This window comes from Maylandia zebra, linkage group LG19 (genome assembly GCF_041146795.1).
Source record: "Maylandia zebra isolate NMK-2024a linkage group LG19, Mzebra_GT3a, whole genome shotgun sequence".
Classification (NCBI taxonomy): Eukaryota; Metazoa; Chordata; class Actinopteri; order Cichliformes; family Cichlidae; genus Maylandia; species Maylandia zebra.
The window spans coordinates 17,370,485-17,394,262 of NC_135185.1; the positions used below are offsets into that span (position 1 = coordinate 17,370,485).

Sequence of the window (23,778 nt, forward strand, 5' to 3'; positions counted from 1 at the left end):
TAATGGAAATTAACTATAAAGTATAAGTATTAAAGATAATTTATCTCAATTTCAGGACTGGGACCATACCTCATACACTCCTCTTCTGGTTCTCCAGTAATGTATGCTTTCCTGCACTGTAGAAGACTTGTTCTCATTTTCGTGACTCACTCGCCCTCCCTCACGCCCCTTTTTAGTACATGGGGATCGGCCCAGCCCATGAGCTGCCACCAGTCCTCACTGAGGCATTTCCCAGACCCTAGCCTCACATCCATGCTGATTCCATCTGCTATTATCTTACAAAAAATGCTGTCAAATCTAATTGAGGATGTGGTTTCTGCTTGCAAAAAAGATGATCTCAACTACTTTTTCTTTTTCATGGACATAAAATACTAAAATTTCACTTACCAAAACTAGAGTACAGACTTCTTGCATGGTTTGCTTGTACATTTAACCGGACAGCAAACCATAACTATATTAAAAATAGGCACTAAGAGCAGAAACGTGTTCAGTTCTTGTCTTTTCATTTTGGCTTTAACCCATGAGGTTGCCGTTTGGGATTAAAGTGAAAGTGAAGTATAACCCCTGTGCTCAACTCCACTTTTTCCCCACTCTCCATCTGTTCAAACCTGCCTGCATGGTCCACCTGGCCATCACTCGTTTCTTTCCATTTCCTGTTGAACTACTAAGTACCAAAGGGAGAGAAATCAGCGCTCTAAGAGAAGCAAACACTCCATCTGAGACTCTTTGAAGGTGTGAGACTCTACTCCCCCACTAATGTATTTGGTAATATGTGAAAACAGATATAAAGTTCACCCTCTGTTGAGCGGAACCTTTGAGAGATCTGTCGACAAAATGTTTTGAAGGATAATATTTGTATGTGATGGCAGCGAAACATCCAAAGAGCTGTTGACACAAGAGCAGGGTGAAAGGCTGCAGTCGACTCGAGTAAATATTCTTGCTGGAACAGATTTGCAGAAACAATGTCCACAGAGAGCCGCCTTGGGAAGCACTACAGTGCTCTGCTGACATGAGCCTGGGAGTGCAATGCATTGTGGGCCAGAATGGCCTCAGTGACCTCCACGATAACTCAGTTTCCTGTCCTCGTGCAGTTATGTCGCAACGGAAATGACAATGATGGAGGAGGGTCACGTCTTAGAAGCGCAAAGCACGCTCATCAACATGAACATAAACATCAGTGCAGATGTGCAGATGACTCAACAAATCAACAGTGATTATGAAAGTATATCCAACTGCATAGTTAAAATACCACAAGTAAACATTCAAATATTTGGACGCTAACTGGAAATGCACACCAGAATGTGTATATTTCATTTAACTACATAGCTGCAGCAGTTTGTGTTTGCCTGTCTACCCTCACATGCCCACTTGAGTTGAGATTCAGCTTTACGTGAGTAAATACACAACCGCAGTGTGATGCTTCAAGCTCCATTTGACAGCTGGTAAACAAAACAATAACTACCGGCATGGACGCGTGATAAGCTGCTAACTCGAGGGGAAGAAATCATTTTCAAAATGCCTCCTTTTTTATGGCTGCTTAGAAATAATCACATTTATATTTGAATGAAGACATCTGGGCCATTAAATTAGTTTCCAACCATCAAAAAAAGGTTTCTGGTAAATGGCAAATTAAGTGCAGCATCACTCACAGGGGAAAGAATATTTCGCCTGTGGTCTCCTCTTACAGGGAGGCATCGATACAGTCCAATTGTTCTGTTATTGAGTGATTTCATTTTTCTTGCACCAGCCTACCAACTTCAGTTTAATAAACACTAAGCCTTTGACATTTTAAGGCATGGACAAACTTATGCATGGGTTGTTTTTTCTTTTAGATTTTGGGTCTCATCTTTCCACTAGTTTGATAGATTAGGTTTTGTGGAATTAAACAAGTCCAAAATTCACATTTAGGAATTTATTTAAGTGCATGTTGTCCAACGGAAATTGGTGCTTAATGAGATCTAGAACGACGTCTAGCAAAAGCCACAAACCTCACCATGCTCTAGCAACCACAACTACTAGACCATCATCTCATACTATTTCTATAAAGAAAAGGAAAATATTTAAATTAAGTGAATGTCTCTATTTAAAAACAAACAAACAAAAAATTCATGATGTGATATTATAGTATATAGTATATCAGAAATCTGTTCACTATTTTTATTACAAATTATATCAGTAAGGAAGCTGACTAAATATTCACTGATAATTTATGGGACAGGGGTGGGATTAAATAAGTGTATACTTCTTCCCACTCCCTTTCAACATGTAAATTAATCAGAATGTTTTTTTGTATGTAATTTGTATAGTATATTTTTTTTCTCTCATTTCTTTTCTAAATGTACTTGTATATTGTTCACATGTTGAAATAAATTACCAATCAATCAATCAATCAATCAATCAATCAATACTTCCTCTATTTCCAGCACTTTGATCCCAGAAACCTTGGGTTATTTACATATATTTGTATCTTATAATCAGCTAGTGTGTCTCTAGTAGCTTTCATCCAAAAAATATACTTCCTTGTTCTGTAGCTACACAACATATTGGTTAATGAGTTTACCACTACTGGTCATTATTGATCATCTATAAAATTTAAGACAGCAGATCAGTTTGATCTCTTTCAGGAACAAGAGACAAACAAGAGATAGAGTCTACACCAACTTCTTACCCATTTAATAAACTCCATCCACTGAACTCTGTGATCTGTAGGCAAGAGACCAAAGATTTTAAGCAGCAGAAGATTTCTGCATTGCATTTTCTTGTAGAAAATCAGTTTGCATGAAGAGCAAAGCAGGGATGGTATTTTCTGAAATGCACTGGATAGTGATCAACTATTGTCTAATGATGAGTTAAGTGATTACTGGCATTTTCAAATTATCTGTCTTGGTAAACAATGACTGGTGCAAAAGCCAGAAATGTTGGCATGGATACCTGCTGGCTGCAACAGAGACCCCGACAAATTGTCTGGTGCCCCAAGAGCCTGAAGTGAGCAGACGAGCTGATGTATTTCCAGACTGTGAAATCAGATTACGGCTGCGTTTAGGCTGAGTTCATTATTAAAACGACAACAGTTTGTTTTGTTGCTCTCAAATTCTGTGGCCTGTAGTATTAAATCCATGTTTGTTGTTCCAGGAACTGAAACTACAGCCAAATCAACCAGGATCAAAAAGATCCTTCCAGATTATTCTGTCCTCTTGAAGTAGCAATGTCAGGAAGAAAGAATGTGCAAATCTTAAAATAACGTTCACACACACAAACAAACACTTGATTGAAACATGTCACCAGCAAAACAGCCTGTGAGTGAAAGTGGGTGGCCTACTGATGATGTGCTCTGCCTGGCACCCTGCATGTCTACAATGTGTTTGGGTCCCGTGGCCCTGCAGAGCAGCATGAGTAGCAACAAGGGCACCTCTTCACAACCAGGCCCAGCTGCCTCTCCAAAGTGAAGGAGGGAGGGAGCAAGGCAGTTTCAGGCAGGCATCCAAAGCTGGGCATGAGTCAAAGCCGAATACGCACAGACACCACTGTGTCTCACAAGATGAGGCCGTAAAAACTCTATACATTCACGACGGGACAAGGAAATGACACACAGCGCAGGTGAGGCTCTGCTTTATGTATCCCAGACAGCAAAGCACAAAGTCATCATTTCGCTTTAACTGCCCGTTCATCACAAAGCCCACGCTTGGCTGGACATTTCCCTGAACACCCATATTCTGTGCAACACACCTGCTGCCCGCATCGCTGTTCCACTACTTTAAAACATCTGCATGCTAATGAGCAATAACTCACTCTGTGAACAGCATGGGAGCAGGTGGACTCTGAATAGTGTTGGCAAAGTCACCTTTGATGAGGTAAAATAAGTGAATACAACACTACGAGGAAATGAATAGAGAAAAAGAGACATATAAAAAAAAAGCCTTAAACTATAAATTAGGTAAAATAAAAACAGGAGAACGTGGAACTGCACTGGGGTATCAGGTGGGGTGTCACTTGAATATATGTATTTAAAAAAATCTACATTTATTTTATGTAACATACTATGTGGCAAAGTCACAACAGTTGCCTAGCATAGGAGAAAGGGAGCAAGCAGGGAATCATTTAGGCTACCGCTATCATGGAAAAGTGGACTGAGCAAATTAAAGTGTCAAGTCATAACATTTACCTGGTCTTCTTTTTTCTACTTTGTTGTTCTAATTCTTTCAGGCTGCTTTATGTGTGTAAAAAACAGTTTACGGTAACACCAAGCTAATGACATTCATTAGCTAGTTGTAGCTCGTTTCTAAAAACATCGTAACAGTACAAAAAACCCTCCCTGATGATTAGGCCCAGCAGGGGGTCAGTTTAGACCTGGAATAACTCAGCACCAACAGTGTGGTAATGATGGCAGAGAGATGACAACCTAACTTGGCCTCTCAAGGATTGAGTTGCTCTGCAAGTGCCAAATACTTTGGGATTTGGCCTTTAGAGAAACTATGGTAGTAAAATTGCAGAAGATTAACTGTACTTCCCAAATAAACACTGGGTAAACGTTATCAAGTGTTTGTGAGACTAGATAGCCATCTCACCAAAGTGATGCTTATGTTGAAGTAAATTTAAGTTTACAAGTAGTCGTCCTGCTTTCCTGCTACAATTACAACATTTTTTTCATCATGTACTGCAAATGCAGTATGAACTGTGCAAACCCCTCCTGAAAACCTACTCCTTTCATAATGCACTGCATCATCTAACCCTTTAAAATTTCTTCAATAAATTAGCCCAAGGCACTAAAATGGCATTTTCACAAATGTGCAAATCCTGTTACCTCAGACTTGGATAAGTATTCCTACTACCCTGAATATGTCAAAGGAGGAAAACTGTGACGATATATTCAGATATGTTGTTTGCCGCAACAGCAGGTAATGGCATAAAGTACATATAGCTCAGCAAGAAGTTTTTCCACTAATTAGGATTTTCTTTCCTGGTTATCAGTGTCTGAAACTGTGTTCAAAGTTCAGTTTCACTGAGCACACAGAGAGCATCGGTAGTCCCCATGTGGGATGAGTGTGAGATCATCAGAGCAGGTTTAGGCTGTAAATCAGCTTTAATGAGCACACTCAAAGCCCATCCCTGTCAGCTACATACAGCTTAGGATGTCTACCACATGAACAGGGCTGATCTTATTTAATTAGCTTTGAAAAAAAGTGCAACTCTGACCTTAAATATATTATAAATCCTTACTTATCCAGAACCTTCGAGCGCACCTTTGTATTCATATTACTTTCTTTTTTGTGTGGTCAGTAAGTAAGAGTTAGAAGTCACAGAGTGTTTACTATATATCTGTATTTGTTCATTCAGCAGCACAACAAATATATTTGTCCTGTTTAGTTGCCAACAAATTATTTCAATCATCATATCACACGTTCAAACCTCAGTGATTTTTATTACCAGAATTTTGCCAGTACCTGCAAATTCCACTAATTACTTAAATATAGCATGTTGTTGTCCATTTTATAAATATATTTTTAATGTTACTGTTTTTTTGTTTTTACATTATGTTAAAAACACCATATTCAGCTACAGTGACTCTTTGAGACTTGCATTTAGTTTGTTTGTTTGCACATAAATACTGATTAGGCTATATGTTAATGACGATAAACAAGAAAAAAAATGTTTAGAACCCATCTGACTTAAGCAGAAGATTTCTTTTAAATACAAAATTAAAACTGCAAATGATAAAACAGTTAGTTGTAATGTTTTACCTGTTCAGCTGCTATCTGTCAACTTACATTAACTAATAAGGAAATACCATAGATTAAATCATTCTTTGTAAACCCCGTTTATCTTGATTTGGTGCCAGCTTACCAGCATAGCTCCACTGTTCCATCTGTGCCTCATAATTAGCATTATATCAGACAGAAAATAGACATTAGACTTATCTAAGCAGCTCAAAGTCAGAGGTCTAGATCTGTTAAAGTTAAATTGGACTGACTTGTTTTATTGAGGCATGATATCATCAGTAGTGGGATTTCACTGCTATTGGAACTGACAATAATTTCTGGTATCCTTATAATATTCCAATAAAGATTCACATTCAAGGCCAGAAAGTCTAAAACAGAAAGTTTCAAACGATTTCCTGTCTTCTGTCTAGACCTCTGAGTCTGCTTCTCACCAGCTTTGTTCTGTTTTGGATCCCCACATGTCGGCACATGGAGCAAACACAACCACACACACTTGGCCTACAAATACACCCACACAACCCAGACGCGACCCAGACGTGAGAGCTGCCCTGAGTTTTTGTCACTCTGCACATGAGGCCTGTCATTTTATAGCCGTCCTTGAGAACACTCAACACCCCCCATTTTGGGGCAGACCACTGCTTCATAAGAATGGCACGGGCTGATGGACAGCTCCAAAGGAGGTGCCGACTGGGAGACGTAGGCGGTTTGTGTTGGGGGGATGCCCAGTGTCCTTGAATATTTCTTTGTGGTGACGAGTGAGGCCAAAAGCCGCTAATGACCACAGCGTAAATGTGGACGACTGAAAATTTCTTTAATTAATCAATTTTCAGTTTGAAGTAAAGAATAGGCTCATTTAGCATGACAAGAGACAGACTGCGCTGCAGCACGAGATCCATTATTAAATCAGATTACGGTGTGTGGTATAACCTCAACAAGTTAAATTGTAGGAATGGAGCAAAGAGCTCAGCGCTGTGTGCAGCCCAAGGGAAGGTCACATGGAAGAGTTAAGTTTCACTCACCTCATTGGCTGAGTCCGAAGTGCCGTCTTCAGATCTTCCACCACCTTGTTCCTCATTTCCATTTCCTCCTCGTCAAAGGCAAACAAAGTCTGCATCTGCAGATAAGAAGAGAAATGGAGATTTCACTGGACAAATAACAGATTCATAGAGTTCAATTCCAACTCTACATCAAGTGAGAATGTTACCTGCTGGTAGTAATTTGGTACTTTCCATTTTTAATTAGAGCAGGGCTCCTACAGCCCGAGGAAAGTTGGGTTAAAGACTTTTTTAATGCCGCTCAGAATAAAATTTAAAATCAATTTCACACAAACCAAAAACTGAAGACAAACAACATCAACTGATTGGGGTTGTTTGGTTTTTGTGGTTCAGTCGAATCTCTCGTCCAACAAGCTAATTTATGTAGGCTGTTGATACAGACCAAATGCACGCAACCACATGGCAATTTTGGGAACACTGCACGAGATTTCACTCTCAATTACCATTGTGCATATGTTTTCTGCAAGAAATACACCATGACTTGTATGTTACCTGACATGAGACATTACAACAGAGAAATATGGACTTAAACAACTCAAATTCTTAAGGATGTGGTTCTCCCAACCTTGAATGCAAAGAGCCAATCAACAAAACAAATGGCTGATCTTATGTCCTTGAGCTGAAGGCAGCTGCATTTCTTTCTGAGGTTTTTAAGACATTTTACTTCTCATGCAAAAGGCTTCTTTGGTTCTAAAAGATGATGTGGATGATGAAGTTGGTCTAAGGTGACAACCCCACGAGAGGTTAAATATGTAGGGCTTCTTCAAGAACCTAAAAATGAAGTCCAGTTGCCTTGAACTCAAGCACCTATTCTGAGGTTCCTGCCCAAAATGAATTAAGTATTTCTCTGCAATTACAAACTCTGTATAAACAATCCTGGTATCAAAATAAAGCTAACAGTTGTGAGACTTCATCAGCGTTGTAAATATTACAGCAGATGCTAGTTTGTCAAAGCAGCTGAGGATGGAAAATAGAAAAATACAATTTTTTTTCCTTGCCTAATTTCTGTTCTTTTTCCTGTATTTTATAGCATATAAAACCTTTGGACATATCCTGCAGTACACAATAAACTCCACAACATCATGAATCAACATATTGACATTATCTGTACAAAGACTGATGCTGCTGAAGTGAAACACAGCAAAGTTACAGAGATTTTAATGAAGGCGTAGCCAGGCATTTTGCAATTTGTTACATTTTGCCACAGTCTGTGAGAGTTTAATTTTCTTAAGTATTGAAGAGCAGAAATGACGCTAAATCTTTCTTTACAAGCCTACAAAATGCTTGTTTTTGAATATTTTTGGAAGAATTACCCCCCCCCCCCCCCCCCCCACCCCTCCCACACACACACACACACACAGGCATAATGGTCCCTGCGTGATCGTAATTTGCACAGCGAAAATAGCCTTTAGCACTTTTTGATGGCCAATAACTTTGGCTTCTATTGGCCATTTTGCATGACTGACCCTTCTCTTGAATCATTTGAGCCAATAGAATGACAGTAACATCAACACATTTACAATCACAATTTGCAAGGCGAGAAATACACGTGAAGCAAAATGTACAACACTCTCCATCATCCAATCACATCTCTGTATCTGGGCAGAAAATCTTATGACAGGAAACAACTCTGAGGCGTTGTGGGAGATGACTGCAATTTTTAAAATGTTTTCCCTCTAAAAGTATGTTTATTTTTTTTTCCCCCCCACTGCAATTTAGATTTCTACTAGACTTGATCAAAAATATTCAATGCCTCTGTCTCTTCTCAGGGACAATGCTAAGAAAAACTAAAAGAACAAAATTAATCCTACATCTTAACTAGATTAATGAGTAGATGTATTTGCTATCACACTGCAGCTCTGTTTATTGCAAACATTTTCGATATAGTGTCAGTGCTGTGCGAAATTACATGCAGTTTTATTGTACATGCAGTGATTACTGTATATGTATGGTTCTTTATTTTTTCCCTTTTAATGTAGATATTTAGATGAAAGCTACTTAATATCTGACTGGAGACATTATGAAGACTGCTCCCATGAGACGAGATTCCTAAAAGAACCAGTTTCAGTCAGGCTGCTTTCCTGACCTTGATGATACAAAAAACAAAGGTTCTTTTTTTTAATGTATGTTTCCAATATTTACAAAACTTTCCATTTTATGATCAGAGTGTGTTTTGCCTCTTGCTCTGTGCAATGTTAATTTTTTATGTCTGTTAAAATTTTAAGATCAGATTGATTTAAGATATTTAAAGACTTTAAGGGTTCACGTTATCCACAGACACCGTGTCAGATCTTTTCGGAGCTTATCTTTAACACAAGAATATTAATTGTAATTTGGCAGCAATATGACTGCAACCACACATTTAGTGTCTTTAGTGTGATTATATATGATACTAGGACTAATTGGAACAATCAGAGACTCATTAGCAGACTTATACTTCTGGCACCACAACTCAAACAGATTGTGTTTGAAGCTACACAACATACCAAAATAAGTTATGCAGACAATCAGCTCTAATCAACCTAAAAAGAATAGTAATAGTGATAATGCATTTCTGTATCACTTCACTGATTTTGTCTGCAGTATCAGAGAGCAGTCATGCTCTCATTAGTCAGTGACACGGGCCTTCTGCTTAGCATCTCCAGGCTTTTTCCATGGTAGCTCACTACCAAGCACCGAGGCCAAACAGTGCATGTTTCAGCCAGTCACAGTGCTGCCCATTCATTTCCCTCAAAAGATACTTGTTTGCGATTGCTTTCAAACTTTAAACCTTAAAATTTTGGTACAGCTCGCTCATTCATTTCTAAATAAGTCTTGTCTTGTGATGATCAAGCCACTACAAAAAAAACAAAACAAATAAATCCATCAACCTAAAAGTTAGCTTGATGGTTCAATACCCAGCCCCTGCAGTCTGCAAGTGGTGCTTGCACAAGTGCTTAACCTCAAATCGTCCCAGATGTGTGAGTGTGTGTGAAAGCGTTTAAAAGCGCAGTATAACAAGGTTTGTGGACCTTGGAAAGAGACACTGTTGTTTGGTTCTACTAAGGCAGCTTTTTGTTGCTTTGAGGAGTCATAGACAAATGCCATTGGGCAACTTAGACCAAGGCAAAAATAAAAGACCGGAGGAAGAATAGGTAAATTTGATTTGGGGGTGCACTGTCCCTTTAAAAAGTAACACACAACCCCCCACCCGCCGTTTGTAGAATTATTTTATAGACTGCCAACTAGCTACCATGACATATCTAACTGAATCCTGACCCAATGTTTGATTTTCCAACAAGAGCTCAGATCTGTCCAGTGTGCGAGAGTGTTTAATATAGAAACGGTACACTCAAAACATCCATCGTGTCGACTTAGCCTCAAGTACAGATGGTTCAGGAGCCCTGTGCCAAACGCTCTGGCTCCTGTTGCTCTAAATGAGCGTGTTCATAGTCAATGGGAAGTTGGACACAACAAGTGTTGGGCTGAGTGAATGATTGGGTCGTGCTGTGAGCCAGTTCACTGTGTCAGTGAGTCTAGCCAAATGGCTCCTTCCTACATCTGCTATTAGTAAGCTCACCCGTACCTGTGGCCAACATGCACATAAGGATATCATTAGAGCCAGTTGGTAAACCAGCAGACGGTACTTCCCTAAATCCTTATGATGGGAAATGCCCTCCCCCCAGCCAGAACTATGCCTTTAAGCTAGTCATAAGAGCGTCGTTAACAAAGATGAATGCTACTAATCGAAGTCTTAATGTGGGCCATGTGGATCATTGACGCATCAACCAAGAAAAAGAAAAGAAAAGGAAAAAAAAAGAAGGGATGAGTTTAATCTAAACCAAGACAAACTAAATTTTGTTAACTAAAACAAAATAATTTAGTGAAATCCAGCTGCCATCGTATCTTCCACCATCAGAAGATATTTGGAAGGCTTACGTCAAGTTGCATTAAAAGTAAACGTATATGTTTATGTTTCATATCTCGTCAGACTAAAAAAAAATTTCTCGTAATTTATCATAGCCTGCATTTAAGCAGTGAAGTGACTGTTTTTCTTTTAATACCTAACATCAGATGTCAGGGACACTGCACGCTCATATGGTAGCAACTTGTCAGTCACCTAATCCCAAACTTTATCATTGTATTTGATGTAAACAGAACCATAATTTATAAAATAAACATATTCAGACTTGGAACTAGCAACTGAGACCATAAACTCATTGTGTAAGCATTTGCCGTAGTCACCGGCAATGCGAGCAGCAGGGTCATTTTCTCATACGCTTCTTTGAAAGCGGACTAGAATAGCCCCCCCCTGCTGGTCACTAGAAAGCATGCAAGTTTAAAATACTTCTGCTTTGGCTCCGCTTTTCAGAGCTAGACTGTTTTGTAAAAAAGATCTCTAAAACTGAGCAACTCACATTAATACAGTATTTGGAAAATAGCACTACAGGTTAGAGGACACTAATTAAAAAATAACTTAATGAAATCATATCCAGAAATAAATGTAATAAAAGAGATTTAGCTAACAGATCATTCTGAATGGCTCCAAAGATATACTGCTTCCAATCGAAACATTATGAAAACACGATGCAGTTTATTTGCAATACAATTAATCCTGTACATTGTAAAATGTGTCACCTAATCAACCTGCTAAAAAGCACAGAACCTCAGTTCATATCAAAGTTCATCTCATCCCATCAATCAGTCTTGTGATTACTTCCAGAAGTTTGAGACCTTCATGCATTTTCCTTTTTCTTTATTTCTGCAGAAAAAACGATCCAGCTGGGAGATCTGAAGCTCTGCATACAACTCGGGCACAGCGGGGCTACAGAAATTCCTGTCAGAGTCACAAGGGCGTTTGAGTTATCACGCGGTGGCCCACGAACAACCTCAGGGCTCTGACACAATTTTATGAATGAACATCAAGATGCCGGTTGTACAGTAATCTCTCCGGGCGGCAAAATGAGATCATCCAATAACTCAGCTACTGTGTAGGGGCCGACCCCGGTGAGATCGCGCCGGAGCCAAAACATGAGGTCACGGGGTAGGAGTGGAGTGCCTCCAAATTTTAAAATGATGTTGAAGATCGTTTGGAGCTCCGTGGTGGACCAAATGCAGTTGGAGAGGAAGGGGAGGAAATCAGTCTGAGGAACGGTGAATAATGGAGCTTAAAGTAGGTCTGCTTGTGCAAAAAGGAGACTGCTACAAGTTGTAAAATCTTTTTCATGCATGTCACCCACTGATGTAATATTAGCTGACGCTACTGTGCTTGAAACCAGGTTTCTCCCTGATATTATTCCAGACACATTTTTTGTAAAAGTCTCAAGCAAGGGCGGCCGCATTTTCAATAGATGTCAACTTTTTAAAACTTCTGGTACTGTACAGTAGACTTTTTAAAATCACCGTGTTTTGCAGGAAAAACAGGAAAAGAACATCTGAAACATAACTCTGACAGAGCGTCTGACACCTAATAGCACAGTGGCTCCACTACAGCCCTGGTGGATTTCAAATTCTTGGCAACTCACAAATCAGCACTTTCTCCCTGCTCTACTTAAAATACGGTTTGTGTGAGTGTGTGTGCGTGCTGTCAAGCGTCTGAGCCTTAAAGAGACTGAAAAATCGTTTCTCCAGACCTCTACGCTCAGCTCAGGTAGCAGTGTGCTGTTCAGAAGCAGTTCTCATCTCTGGAGTGGAGGCAGTAAACAAAAACAGCTGCAAAAATTGCAACCGACGACAGCTACGCTCGACAAACTGCAGGGCAATAAACAGATATTAAATGCCGTTACGTTTCAGCTCGGTGTTTATGGTATGCTAAGGTTCAACCGTTTGTTCTACCTCACACTGGAAAGATTTATGAATGCAAACATGTCGGACGGTTTGGCTAGTCTCTACATTTTGTGCTTATGTGTCACCTTTCAAGAGACTCGCTTAAAATGTCATGTTTTAAGATCTCAAAACATTTGGGAGGCAGCTTGTCGTTCACAGAAGGACTCGGGGTGAGAGGCTGCTGGCACGAACCAGTCGGTTTGATATAATACAACATCATATAACAACACTTCTGTCTAAAGCGACATGGGGATCACAGCAGAAGCGAACTCTGCGATGGTATCACACCGTTTTTATTGGCAGACACACGGTCTAGAACTAACGAATATTGTCATCCTGGCTTTGCTCCATGTGTCTGACAGTATTTCCCACTGACTGAACTGCTGAGCGCCGAAATGGCCTGTTTGTCATCGCAGTGTGTGTGAATGCTGGGGTCACAGCGAAGGAATGTGCTCGTGTGAATATAACAAGCAGTCAGCAGGGAGATGATAAAACGCCAGCCAAGATATCTAAGAGAGAACGGCTGAGCGAACAGTGACCTCTGTGGGGTCTGCATTAACTAGAGTTCAGTACCATCAATGCTCCTAAAGCTGTTGTAAAGGGGACTTATTATGTTCCCTTAATAGGCCCTTGATATTTTTCATGCGTGGTCGGAAGCAAGCAGATTTGGCCCCTCACAAACACAATGCTTGAATGGTAGTTATTAGGGTAATATGCATTCCTGAGATGACCATCATACAACCATTTCTATGGCATTTTATGACAGATGTTTAAAGAGAGTACCTGGTACATATATGATGCAAACTAAGCAAAAGCAGAATATGTCTTCTCTTATCTTTTTTAAAAATAGTGGAGAATCAGTTTAACTTACAGCCGCCATGGAGTTAATGCGGTCGATGTAGTAGTCGGGCCAGCTGGTGGCCAGCTTGTTGGGGTCCTCTTGCTCCTGCACATGGACACAAAGAAAGTGCTTTAATACCAAGTCAAAAAACATTCGCTTTCCCACAAAGCTAAAATGCTGATCACAGTTAGAAATTCCATTTCTTTTTATGAAGCAAAAATTAAGCATGTTGGTTCTTGCTCCTTTTATCAAGATTTCAGATGTCAGTCAGCTGGCCTGAGCACCGGCAGCAGACCCTGGGTTATCAAAGCATTGACGGTATGCTAATGGTAGTTGCTTGGTAATATATTTTATGCATTTTATTCCTCCACTTTGCATCATATTGCGATGTAAAAGCACTTTTCCATTTATTGTTTATTTATTATTTACTTTACAATATAAAGCATCTTGAGGCAAATGTTGTGATTTAGGCCGTATAAATAAATCTGAATTGAATTGAAATCTTCTTTCCAGTTACCATAGGAGACAGACCCTTTGTTACTTTGACAATTGCAGCTGGTGTTTAGAAATGCAGCAGCCAACTCACTAATGGTAATGACTGGTTATGACAATTACCAACACAAACCATCATTTTCTGAACAGACGTTACAATCACTAATCAAATGCATTTCATTTAAGCATGTTGGCTCTGCTAAATTAGCACAAAACGTCTGAAAACGCCTCATATTCAGCAACAAGTCTAAACAGCTATGAGTAAAGCTTGATACTGGTAGTTAGGGTGCAGAAGTAAACTTAACCAGAGTCAGCTGGTTTTAAAGTTCAGTTTATTTATTAGATCCACATTTGGATTATTAAGCCAAGCATTGTGAAGAAACACATCTATTATATCAATATTATTTTCCATCAGTCAGGAAAGGAAGTTATTATCAGTAGGACAGATACTTTGTGTAGTGAGATATTATTTCCACTGATTAATGCTGCCAACTAAGCAGCTAAAGCTGACATTAAACACAACAGACATGGCATTAATTAAGAGAGAAACTGCTGGGGTGGAGGTGGGTTGTAAAGTGGCTTGCATATCCCCAGCAACTGTGGGCAAGCTAAAGCCTCTTGGGTAGGGTATGCGATATGAGATTATGAGTTTTTGAAAATATTAAAAAAAAATAATACTAATAATCTGAGTGAATATTTTTGCTTCTGTCAATCATGTGTCTTTTCCACAGAAGACATCATCACACTGGGGACCATATGTTTCCTGTTTGTGCCCGCCCCTCCCTTTTGTTTTCTACCTCGGCCACAAACGTCAACATCCACATGAAGACTAAATAGATCAGGCATGCCAGTCTATAATAATTAGGTCACAACATTTCAGATTCTTCATTCAAAAGAAGAACTGCCCAGAGGAATGAAGTGTGCAGCACAATTGTTTTCAAATAGCTCTGCCTGAGATCAATTTGTCCTGGCCAATTCGAGGATGCATGATGCCACAAACAAAACAAGGGGGAGTACAGAGACCACGTTCCTCATTCACATCTGGTCTTATTTAGCTTAAGCCTAGTGTACTGGTGGAGCATTATTGTTGTTTTTGTTACTGTGTGTATGCCAACAATAGTTGGAAAGTTAAAGTGTGCCGAATTAACTCAAATTTGAACAGCTTTGCATGATAACGTTTTTGCCAAAGCTTAAAGTATATTTTAAATATCTACATAAATATTAGAATTAGGCACCAGGACACTCTAGGCCGTAGGTCGATGATCGATTTTGTAATCGTATCAGCAGACCTGTGACCATATGTTCTGGACACTCGGGTAAAGAGAGGGGCTGAGCTGTCAACTGATCACCACCTGGTGGTGAGTTGGATCAGGTAGCGGGGGAGGACGCTGGACAGACCTGGTGCACCTAAACGCGTAGTGAGGGTGTACTGGGAACGTCTAGCAGAGGCCCCAGTCCGCGAGATCTTCAACGCACACCTCCGGCAGAGCTTCAACAGCATTCTGAGGGAGACCGGGGACATTGAGTCCGAATGGACCATGTTCAGCGTCTCCATTGCCGAAGCTGCTGCATTGAGCTGCGGCCGCAAGGTGGTGGGTGCCTGCCGTGGTGGTAATCCCCGAACCAAATGGTGGACACCAGAGGTGAAGGGAGCCACCAGGCTGAAGAAGGAGTCCTATCGGGCTTGGTTAGCCTGTGGGACTCCGGAGGCAGCCGACAGGTATCGACAGGCCAAGCGGAATGCGGCTCGGGCAGTGGCTGAAGCAAAAACTCGGGTGTGGGAGGAGTTCGGAGAGGCCATGGAAAAAGACTTTCGGACTGCCTCGAAGAGATTCTGGCAAACCGTCAGACGTCTCAGGAGGGGAAAGCGGTGCTCTACCTGCACTGTGTATAGTGCTGGCGGAGCGCTGCTGACGTCGACTGAGAAAATTGTCAGGCGGTGGAAGGAATACTTCAAGGACCTCCTTAATCCCACTGACACGTCTTCCGAGGAGGAAGCAGAGTCTGGGGATGAGGGGAATGACCCGCCAATTTCCGGGGGCGAGGTCACTGAGGCAGTTAAACAACTCCTTGGTGGCAGAGCCCCTGGTGTTGATGAGGTCCGCCCCGAGTTCCTGAAGGCTCTGGACGTTGTAGGGCTGTCCTGGTTGACACGCCTCTGCAATGTTGCGTGGAGATCAGGGGCAGTACCTGTGGACTGGCAGACCGGGGTGGTGGTCCCCATCTTTAAGAAAGGGGACCGGAGGGTGTGTTCCAACTACAGGGGGATCACACTCCTCAGCCTCCCTGGGAAAGTCTATGCCAGGGTGCTGGAAAGGAGAGTTCGTCCGTTAGTCGAACCTCGGATACAGGAGGAACAATGCGGTTTTCGTCCTGGTCGCGGAACACTGGACCAGCTCTTTATCCTCTCCAGGATACTTGAGGGTGCATGGGAGTTTGCCCAACCAGTCTACATGTGTTTTGTGGACTTGGAGAAGGCATTCGACCGTGTCCCTCGGGGTGTCCTGTGGGAGGTGTTGCGGGAATATGGGGTGTCTGGCCCATTGCTACGGGCCATTCGATCCCTATACAACCGTTGCAAGAGCTTGGTTCGCATTGCCAGCAATAAGTCGGACTAGTTCCCGGTGGGTGATGGGCTCCGCCAGGGCTGCCCTTTGTCTCCGGTTCTGTTCATAATTTTTATGGACAGGATTTCTAGGCGCAGCCAAGTGGCGGAGGGCCTTCGCTTTGGTGGCCTCAGAATCTCATCTCTGATTTTTGCAGATGATGTGGTTCTGTTGGCTTCATCGGGTGAAGGCCTCCAGCTCGCACTGGAACGGTTCGCAGCCGAGTGTGAAGCAGCGGGAATGAGGATCAGCACCTCCAAATCTGAGGCCATGGTTCTCAGCCGGAAAAGGGTGGAGTGCCCACTCCGGGTCGGGGATGAGTTCCTGCCCCAAGTGGAGGAGTTCAAGTATCTCGGGGTCTTGTTCGCGAGTGATGGGAGAAGGGAGCCGGAGATCGACAGACGGATTGGGGCTGCAGCTGCAGTAATGCGGACGTTGCACCGGTCCGTCGTGGTGAAGAGGGAGCTGAGTGTAAAAGCGAAGCTCTCAATTTACCGGTCGATCTACGTCCCTACCCTCACCTATGGCCACGAGCTGTGGGTAGTGACCGAAAGAACGAGATCGCGGATACAAGCGGCAGAAATGAGCTTCCTCCGAAGGGTGGCTGGCCTCTCCCTTAGAGATAGGGTGAGAAGTTCGGCCATCCGGGAGGGGCTCAGAGTAGAGCAGCTGCTGCTCCACATCGAAAGGAGCCAGCTGAGGTGGTTCGGGCATCTGACAAGGATGCCCCCTGGGCGCCTCCTGGGTGAGGTGTTCCAGGCATGTCCCACCGGGAGGAGGCCCCGGGGCAGACCCAGGACACGCTGGAGAGATTATATCTCTCGGCTGGCCTGGGAACGCCTTGGTATTCCCCCGGACAAGCTGGAGGAGGTGGCTGGGGAGAGGGAGGTCTGGGCCTCTTTGCTTAGGCTGCTGCCCCCGCGACCCGACCCCGGACAAAGCGGATGACGATGGATGGATGGATGGATGGATGGATATTAGAATTTTTCTTCTTCTGCAAATTTCAGGGAAAATGTTTTTAATGATTTTTTATGCAGGGTCAAACACTGCATTAGAGAGGTTCACATAGGCAGATTTTCTGCACATGAAGGTATTAAACCTGCATAAATCCAATACAAAAGAATACAACTTTACAAGGCCGTAAATCAGTTTAAGAATAAATTCTATTAAAAAAAAAAAAAAAAGTTAATGCTTTGTCTGTTTTCGGTCTAATTTTATTAACTTCAAAGGAATTCTTGCAGTAGAAAGCAGTCAGTTGTCTCTGTGTTCCTTCCTGATGTGAAAAAAAACCCCCTATATTTTATAGTACCCATTCCCTCCATAATTTAAAATGCTGCTTCAATATTTGCATGGTGGCCCCATTTCTGTTGATTAAGCCACAAAAACTCTTTTCTGGGACCAACACCAGATATAAAATCCTCTTATTATCTACAGAAACTAATTGAAGCTCAAATGTGGGCATAAAAAAGAGCTGCAAAATCAGCATTTCCACTTATTTATGAATCGCATACGCTCTAGCAGCTATACTTATGTCTAAGTTTGGTTAAAGTGGATTTCAGGCCTCATAATAACCATTGTTTCTGATCCCCAGCATTCTTTGCCAACATGGATTTAAAGCTAGGCTAAAACAAAAACAATAGCACTCAGTGTGCTACTCAGACTGTGTTTTCCAGTGTTCTGCTGACACATTCAGGACGCGATGCCAGACAGATCCTGACGCTGAGATTAACAACTTAACTGCCTCCTTCTGACCCTCGAGCCGAATAACAGTCGTCAACACACCCTCAAAAACGGTCCAATGTAACATTTACTTTGGCAGTTTCATGAGCTTAAAGTAAAGTACTATAATTTGCGTCGTGTTTTTGGACAAATGAAAAATAGTGACAGCATGAGGTTTGTTTCGGCCAGTCTAGTCATATCAGTGCACACACTTCCTCAATTTTCTGCCCCTTTCACGACATTTCTAAGAGGTGAAGTGATGGTAAGTTTGTTCTTGTGCTCTGCTTGCTTGATCAAATCATTCTGGAAGTTAATCACACTTGATGACTGTTTAAAACCTTGTGATAAGACGCCAGACTTCCTAGATTAGTGCTCATTACCATTGAATGGTGCGAACAGCAGGCTCTGGATATGAAAGAGAAGATTGTGTTTGTCTTCATGAGTAAACATTTGCATGAATGTGCTTATTGCATTACACTACTACTCAAATGTCTGGGGTCACTTTTAAATGTCTTTGCTTTGAAACAAATATAGCAAGATATCATCAAACCTGCTGTTAATGTTTAATAAAGTCATTCATCATAAATCGTTTATGTAAAACTCCCATAAGCCCAATTTTAGGATGCATTACTAATGGGCGCCAGTGACATGCTGTCTTTACTAATGCAAGTTTGCTTAATACACGTTAAAATTACTCTTATGCTTTGTTTTAAAAAAGCTGGAAACTGTTGGGCATATAGAGCATCTTTGAGGGTTCAGCTATAGACCAGCCCAAATTAAATATTCTTGATTGATCTCACAGACACATCACACTAGTACCAAGTCAAACTCCCTTTTTGCTTTCGGAACTGCAGTAATTCTTAATGATATCGATTCAACAAGATACTGAAAACGTTCCCCCAAGATTTTTTCCATTGGCTGCACAAACATGATATAAATTTCCTGTTTCCCCACATCCCAACAGTGCTCTACTGAATTGCAGTCTAGTGAGCCATTTGAAATGACATGAGCATTGTGACTTGTTATCCTGCTGGAAGCAGCCATCAGAAGATGGGCACGACGTGGTCATAAAGGGATGGGCATGATTATTAACAATACCCAGGCTGGTACAGTTAGTAGGACCCGAGGACTGTCACTCACTTTGCTTTGGACCATCCTCTGTAAAGTCCAGAGATGATTGTGTGGAGAAAAATAGATAAGCAGTTTTAGGTTTTCCTAATGTTCACTTAGCCTTTTTTGTTGTATCAGTAAGGGCCAGTTTATGCTGTTCTGTAAAGTGAGTAGTGCACATTGTGTTAACAAAGCAAAGGAATAGTTTCATTTCTTAGAAAAAGAATAGTCTCGTGACTTTTAAGGTAATATAATTTGAGATGATAAGCAAAGAATTCAGCTTTTCTAATGATGTAAGGGAGCCTAATATGCATCTGGACTTTTAATATTTACATCTACCTACATATGTCATTAAAATGATTTATTAGCACTGTTCCCTCATATTGAGAACGTTCTGCATTTGAACCAGATGTTCTCCCTGTGACGGCAGTGGTTTCCTTTAGGTCTCCCCAGCCAAAAAACATGCAAGTTTGATGTTTTTCTTTCAACAACAACATTCCTAAGTGACCCCAAATCCCTGAGAGTAAGTGCACATCTTTGTATGCAAGTGATCTTCTGGTCCCCTCCTTGGTAAAAACATTCCAGCCGTGTACTCAGTCGCAGCAGTTCAAGGTCAACTCCATCACTCTGCTGCAGCAGTTACCAGAGGTGTGGACTCGAGTCACATGACTTGGACTCGAGTCAGACTCGAGTCATTAATTTTATGACTTTAGACTTGACTTGAAAAAATGTTCTAAGACTTGTGACTTGACTTGGACTTTTACACCAATGACTTGGGACTTGAATTGGACTTGAACCGGTTTACTTGAAAAGACTTTATATTTTACCCCAAATATAAAATTTAACATGCATATTATATGGAGATTGAAAATGTGACGTCATTCACGGGTAGAACCGCAAAGGATTCTGGGAACTCGTGGCAAGCGGTACTAGCGCACACAGGCTTTCAATTAAAATCAGTTACACAGCGATAAAAAGAAACACAAAAATGTCAAGAAGCTGTTGTATTATTAACTGCAATAGCCGGTCGCATGACAGCCACGGGAAGCCGACGGGTAAAGAGATCGGTTGTTATCGGATTACGTCGTTGAAGAGAAATTGTTCGAGCCATGTTTCCGAAGTAACAAAGAGGCGACTGGATTGCAGCCATTCAAAGATCAAATATAACGTCCCAGAACACTCCAGCTCACAGGTTAGTCTGCTCCAAGCATTTACACAAAGGTCAGTCTGCTGTTGTAGTTAATGCGTCATTTTTCTTAACATAATTGGTGATATAGGTTACAAGCAAGTCTGGCGCTGAACAGAAATTGTCGCGCTATGCTCCTTTATTTATTGTGCATAAATAGTAAATTGTCCTGACACAATATTGCGTTTCGCTTCTGTTATTATGGTACATTAACAAAAACATATACTTTTATTCACAGGATAAAACAGGTTTTTTGTATCACTAATTGCCCAGTACGATTACAGCATACAGTATTATTGTCACTGCTACATTTCTGTGACGCTACCAGAAATTATTTCCACTACTAATTAATTACCGTTGAGCTCAAAGGTCCTATTAATAAACGGTTAACGAATGTGTATTTATGAAGACGATTTGTGAGACTGGTAAACTTATGATACGTACGATGGTCTTTCGTTCTACGCGGTGCATTTCAAGGTCCTGCACCCATCCGTCGGTAAACTGTACCTGGGCTTGTTGCAGTGACCTGAAGTTATTAAACTTCATGAGTGTATGCACTCACTCCAAGAACCGTATAATTATAAATATGCATATAAATATGCTACGATTAGATAGCTGACTTCATCTAACTAGCAAATGTTTTCCAGGCTACGTTGGTGATACAGTTTTTTTTAATGTGTATGATATTTTTGTCATGTGATTTTAAAGCTGGTCCTACAACCGCATCCAAGAATAACATGCAGCTTATCTCAGAACTGTCGGTGAAAATTATTCTTGGAGCTAAGTTTAATTGAGCTGCATTTTAAAGAGGTGCAATTTCACAATTTGTGTATATTTTCTAAGTTCACTATTTTGTATGTGTTGAGAAAAACACAGATTTTAAAATTACATGGTCTAATATTTACATTTAGCATAACTGCAACATTATTTTTTCGTTTGTTTTTTTTAAAGACTCGAAAGGACTTGAAATTCAAAGTTTCAGACTTGTGACTTGACTCGGACTTTTACACCAGTGACTTGAGACTCGACTCTGACTTGCCTGACATTACTTGAGACTTGACTTGAGACTTGAGGATAAAGACTTGAGACTTACTTGAGACTTGCAAAACAATGACTTGGTCCCACCTCTGGCAGTTACACACTTACACATTACCCACGTCTGGTGACACTAACTATGATTTACACCCCAGGTTGAAGCATAGCAGGACAGGAATCCCCAACAGTGTATCAGGTATGTATCTGTAAACCTTTCCTCTTGTTACAACCATCTGTTGAGGTATATATCGTTTCTCTGAAGGCCCTAATACCCGCCTAAAACCAGCGTTCAGGATTATTTCCCTGTCTGTTTGGCAGGCTGTACTGTTTGCAGAGGCACCTGTTGAAAGAGAGGATGAAATTACATATTTCAGCCTCCCTGCTGTCATGTAGCGAGCAGTCTTTAAGATTTCAAACCTCTTAAAAAAGTTTCACTGACAATGATAATTGAGCTCACTGATTTATATGCATATATACCTTTCAAGTCAGAACTTCACGTACAACAGGGGGTGGAATTCAAAATACTCAATTGGCCACAGTTAAAAACAAAGCACTTTGAAGTGTAATGGCAACCTTATACCAAATGCTCTTAATTTTAAAGATAAGCAGGAGTGTGGGAGGAAGGTACAAAGAAATAGCACCATGCTACAAACTAAGACAAACCGATAGCATCACTCGTGTTCGCATGTTTTGCCCAACACACATCTGACAACAGCACATTTGCATGTTCACATTTTCCAACTATTTTCTCCTGGCTTTGGCAACCATCTTGGCACAGTCACTCACTTAAATGCCGTCCAACTGTTCTGGTTCTGAGACAGGGCCAGAATCTATAGATTGGCTCACAGAGACATGCTAACATGTTTCCACGCGGTCTCTAGTTTCTCTGGCGATTGGCCTGCTTGTGAGGCGCTTCACACTCTGTTCCCATTTGCTCAGAGAGGCCCTGGGGGACCCTGGCTATAATGTGGGGACTCTCATGAGCCATCCAAAATCCCGACAGCACCAGCAGGCAGCTCTGTGCTGAGTGAAATACCCTTTTTTCAAAGACAACTTTATAAGCAAAAAGGAGCACACTGCAGAAGACTGATTTCAAAACGTGTTTTTTGCAACAAAACATCAGCAAAAACGTTAATTCGCCGAGCTCAGTCGATTCAAGTGTTCAGTAGTATGTCAAACTGTTTCCATCTCATATTCATTTTTCTTTGCAACATTTTGGGTTTTTTGCAGGGGGTGGGTGGGGGTTGTCAAGCTTCGAAGACATATCCACTGAATCAAATATACATTTATATCTCTATTTCACCATTTCATCTAGTGTATCATAATTTTTTTGGGGGGCGGGGGGCAGAAGTTGTGCAGGAAGTGTTATTAAATAAGTGCATGCACTGAATTTTTCCATGTAGCTCCTGTAATGTACAGTAGAGGACATAAGCGATGGGCTGCCCAGTAACTACAATGGCAGTTTCTTAATGCCTACATGTCTATCCATAGCAATTATTTGAGTCAATATTTTCTCCATATTTTCTCCTCCAGCTGTCACGACAATATGTTACCGCCCGTGGAATGAGAGCGGATCATTCGACATTCCAGTGAACCGGTAGGTCTGAGGTGAATATTTATCTGAGGAAGCCGCGATATAAAGTCTCACCTAAGGAGGCAGGAAATGGACAGGATATTGAATTCTGAAAGATTATGTAACACTTCTGCAGGTAGCAAATGTTAAGAGTAAGCAGAATTCTTCGCCTGGGGTCACATTAAGTGATGGGGATTCAACACATGTGGCTAATAATTGGAGACAGACGGGAAAGCCATTTCAGGAGATCATAGCACACCGTCCAGCTGGGTGATTTGGGGGAACAAACAGAAAAGCCTAATTTAATTGAAATTTAGGGCAGTTTTGTTAACAAAAGCAGTTTTGTAACTACTTTTGTTAGTTTTCTCCCGGATAAAGGGACATGTTGTGTGATCATGAGCTGAAAACAGCATGAGTGAGTGTGTGTTTGTGTGTCAGTGCAGCGCTAATAGGAGTCAGGAGACCCTGTTTGGCTCCCAGCACTGAACACTTATCAGGAGCTATTGGATATTACATCGTGTTCTGTACCTGAGGGCTGCAGGATACAAGTCAGGCTTGCAAAAACAAGCATACACACACACAAACCCGACTACAAGCAAGGAATGCAGTACTCTTATTCAAGGATTTACACATGCCATT

The 23,778-nt window shown here is 41.3% G+C and overlaps 1 protein-coding gene across 5 annotated transcripts in view; it reads right to left on the minus strand.

Moving 5' to 3' along the window:
- daam2 (dishevelled associated activator of morphogenesis 2) overlaps positions 1-23,778 on the minus strand; it is a 113,979-nt gene that overhangs the window by 31,763 nt on the left and 58,438 nt on the right. For all 5 annotated transcript variants that reach the window (XM_076877851.1, XM_076877849.1, XM_076877850.1 and 2 more), the window contains exons 4-5: positions 13,449-13,523; positions 6,737-6,831 (exon numbers count right to left, since the gene is read on the minus strand). In XM_076877851.1, coding sequence (XP_076733966.1) covers positions 6,737-6,831; positions 13,449-13,523 — 170 coding nt within the window. The remainder of the gene's footprint in view (positions 1-6,736; positions 6,832-13,448; positions 13,524-23,778) is intronic.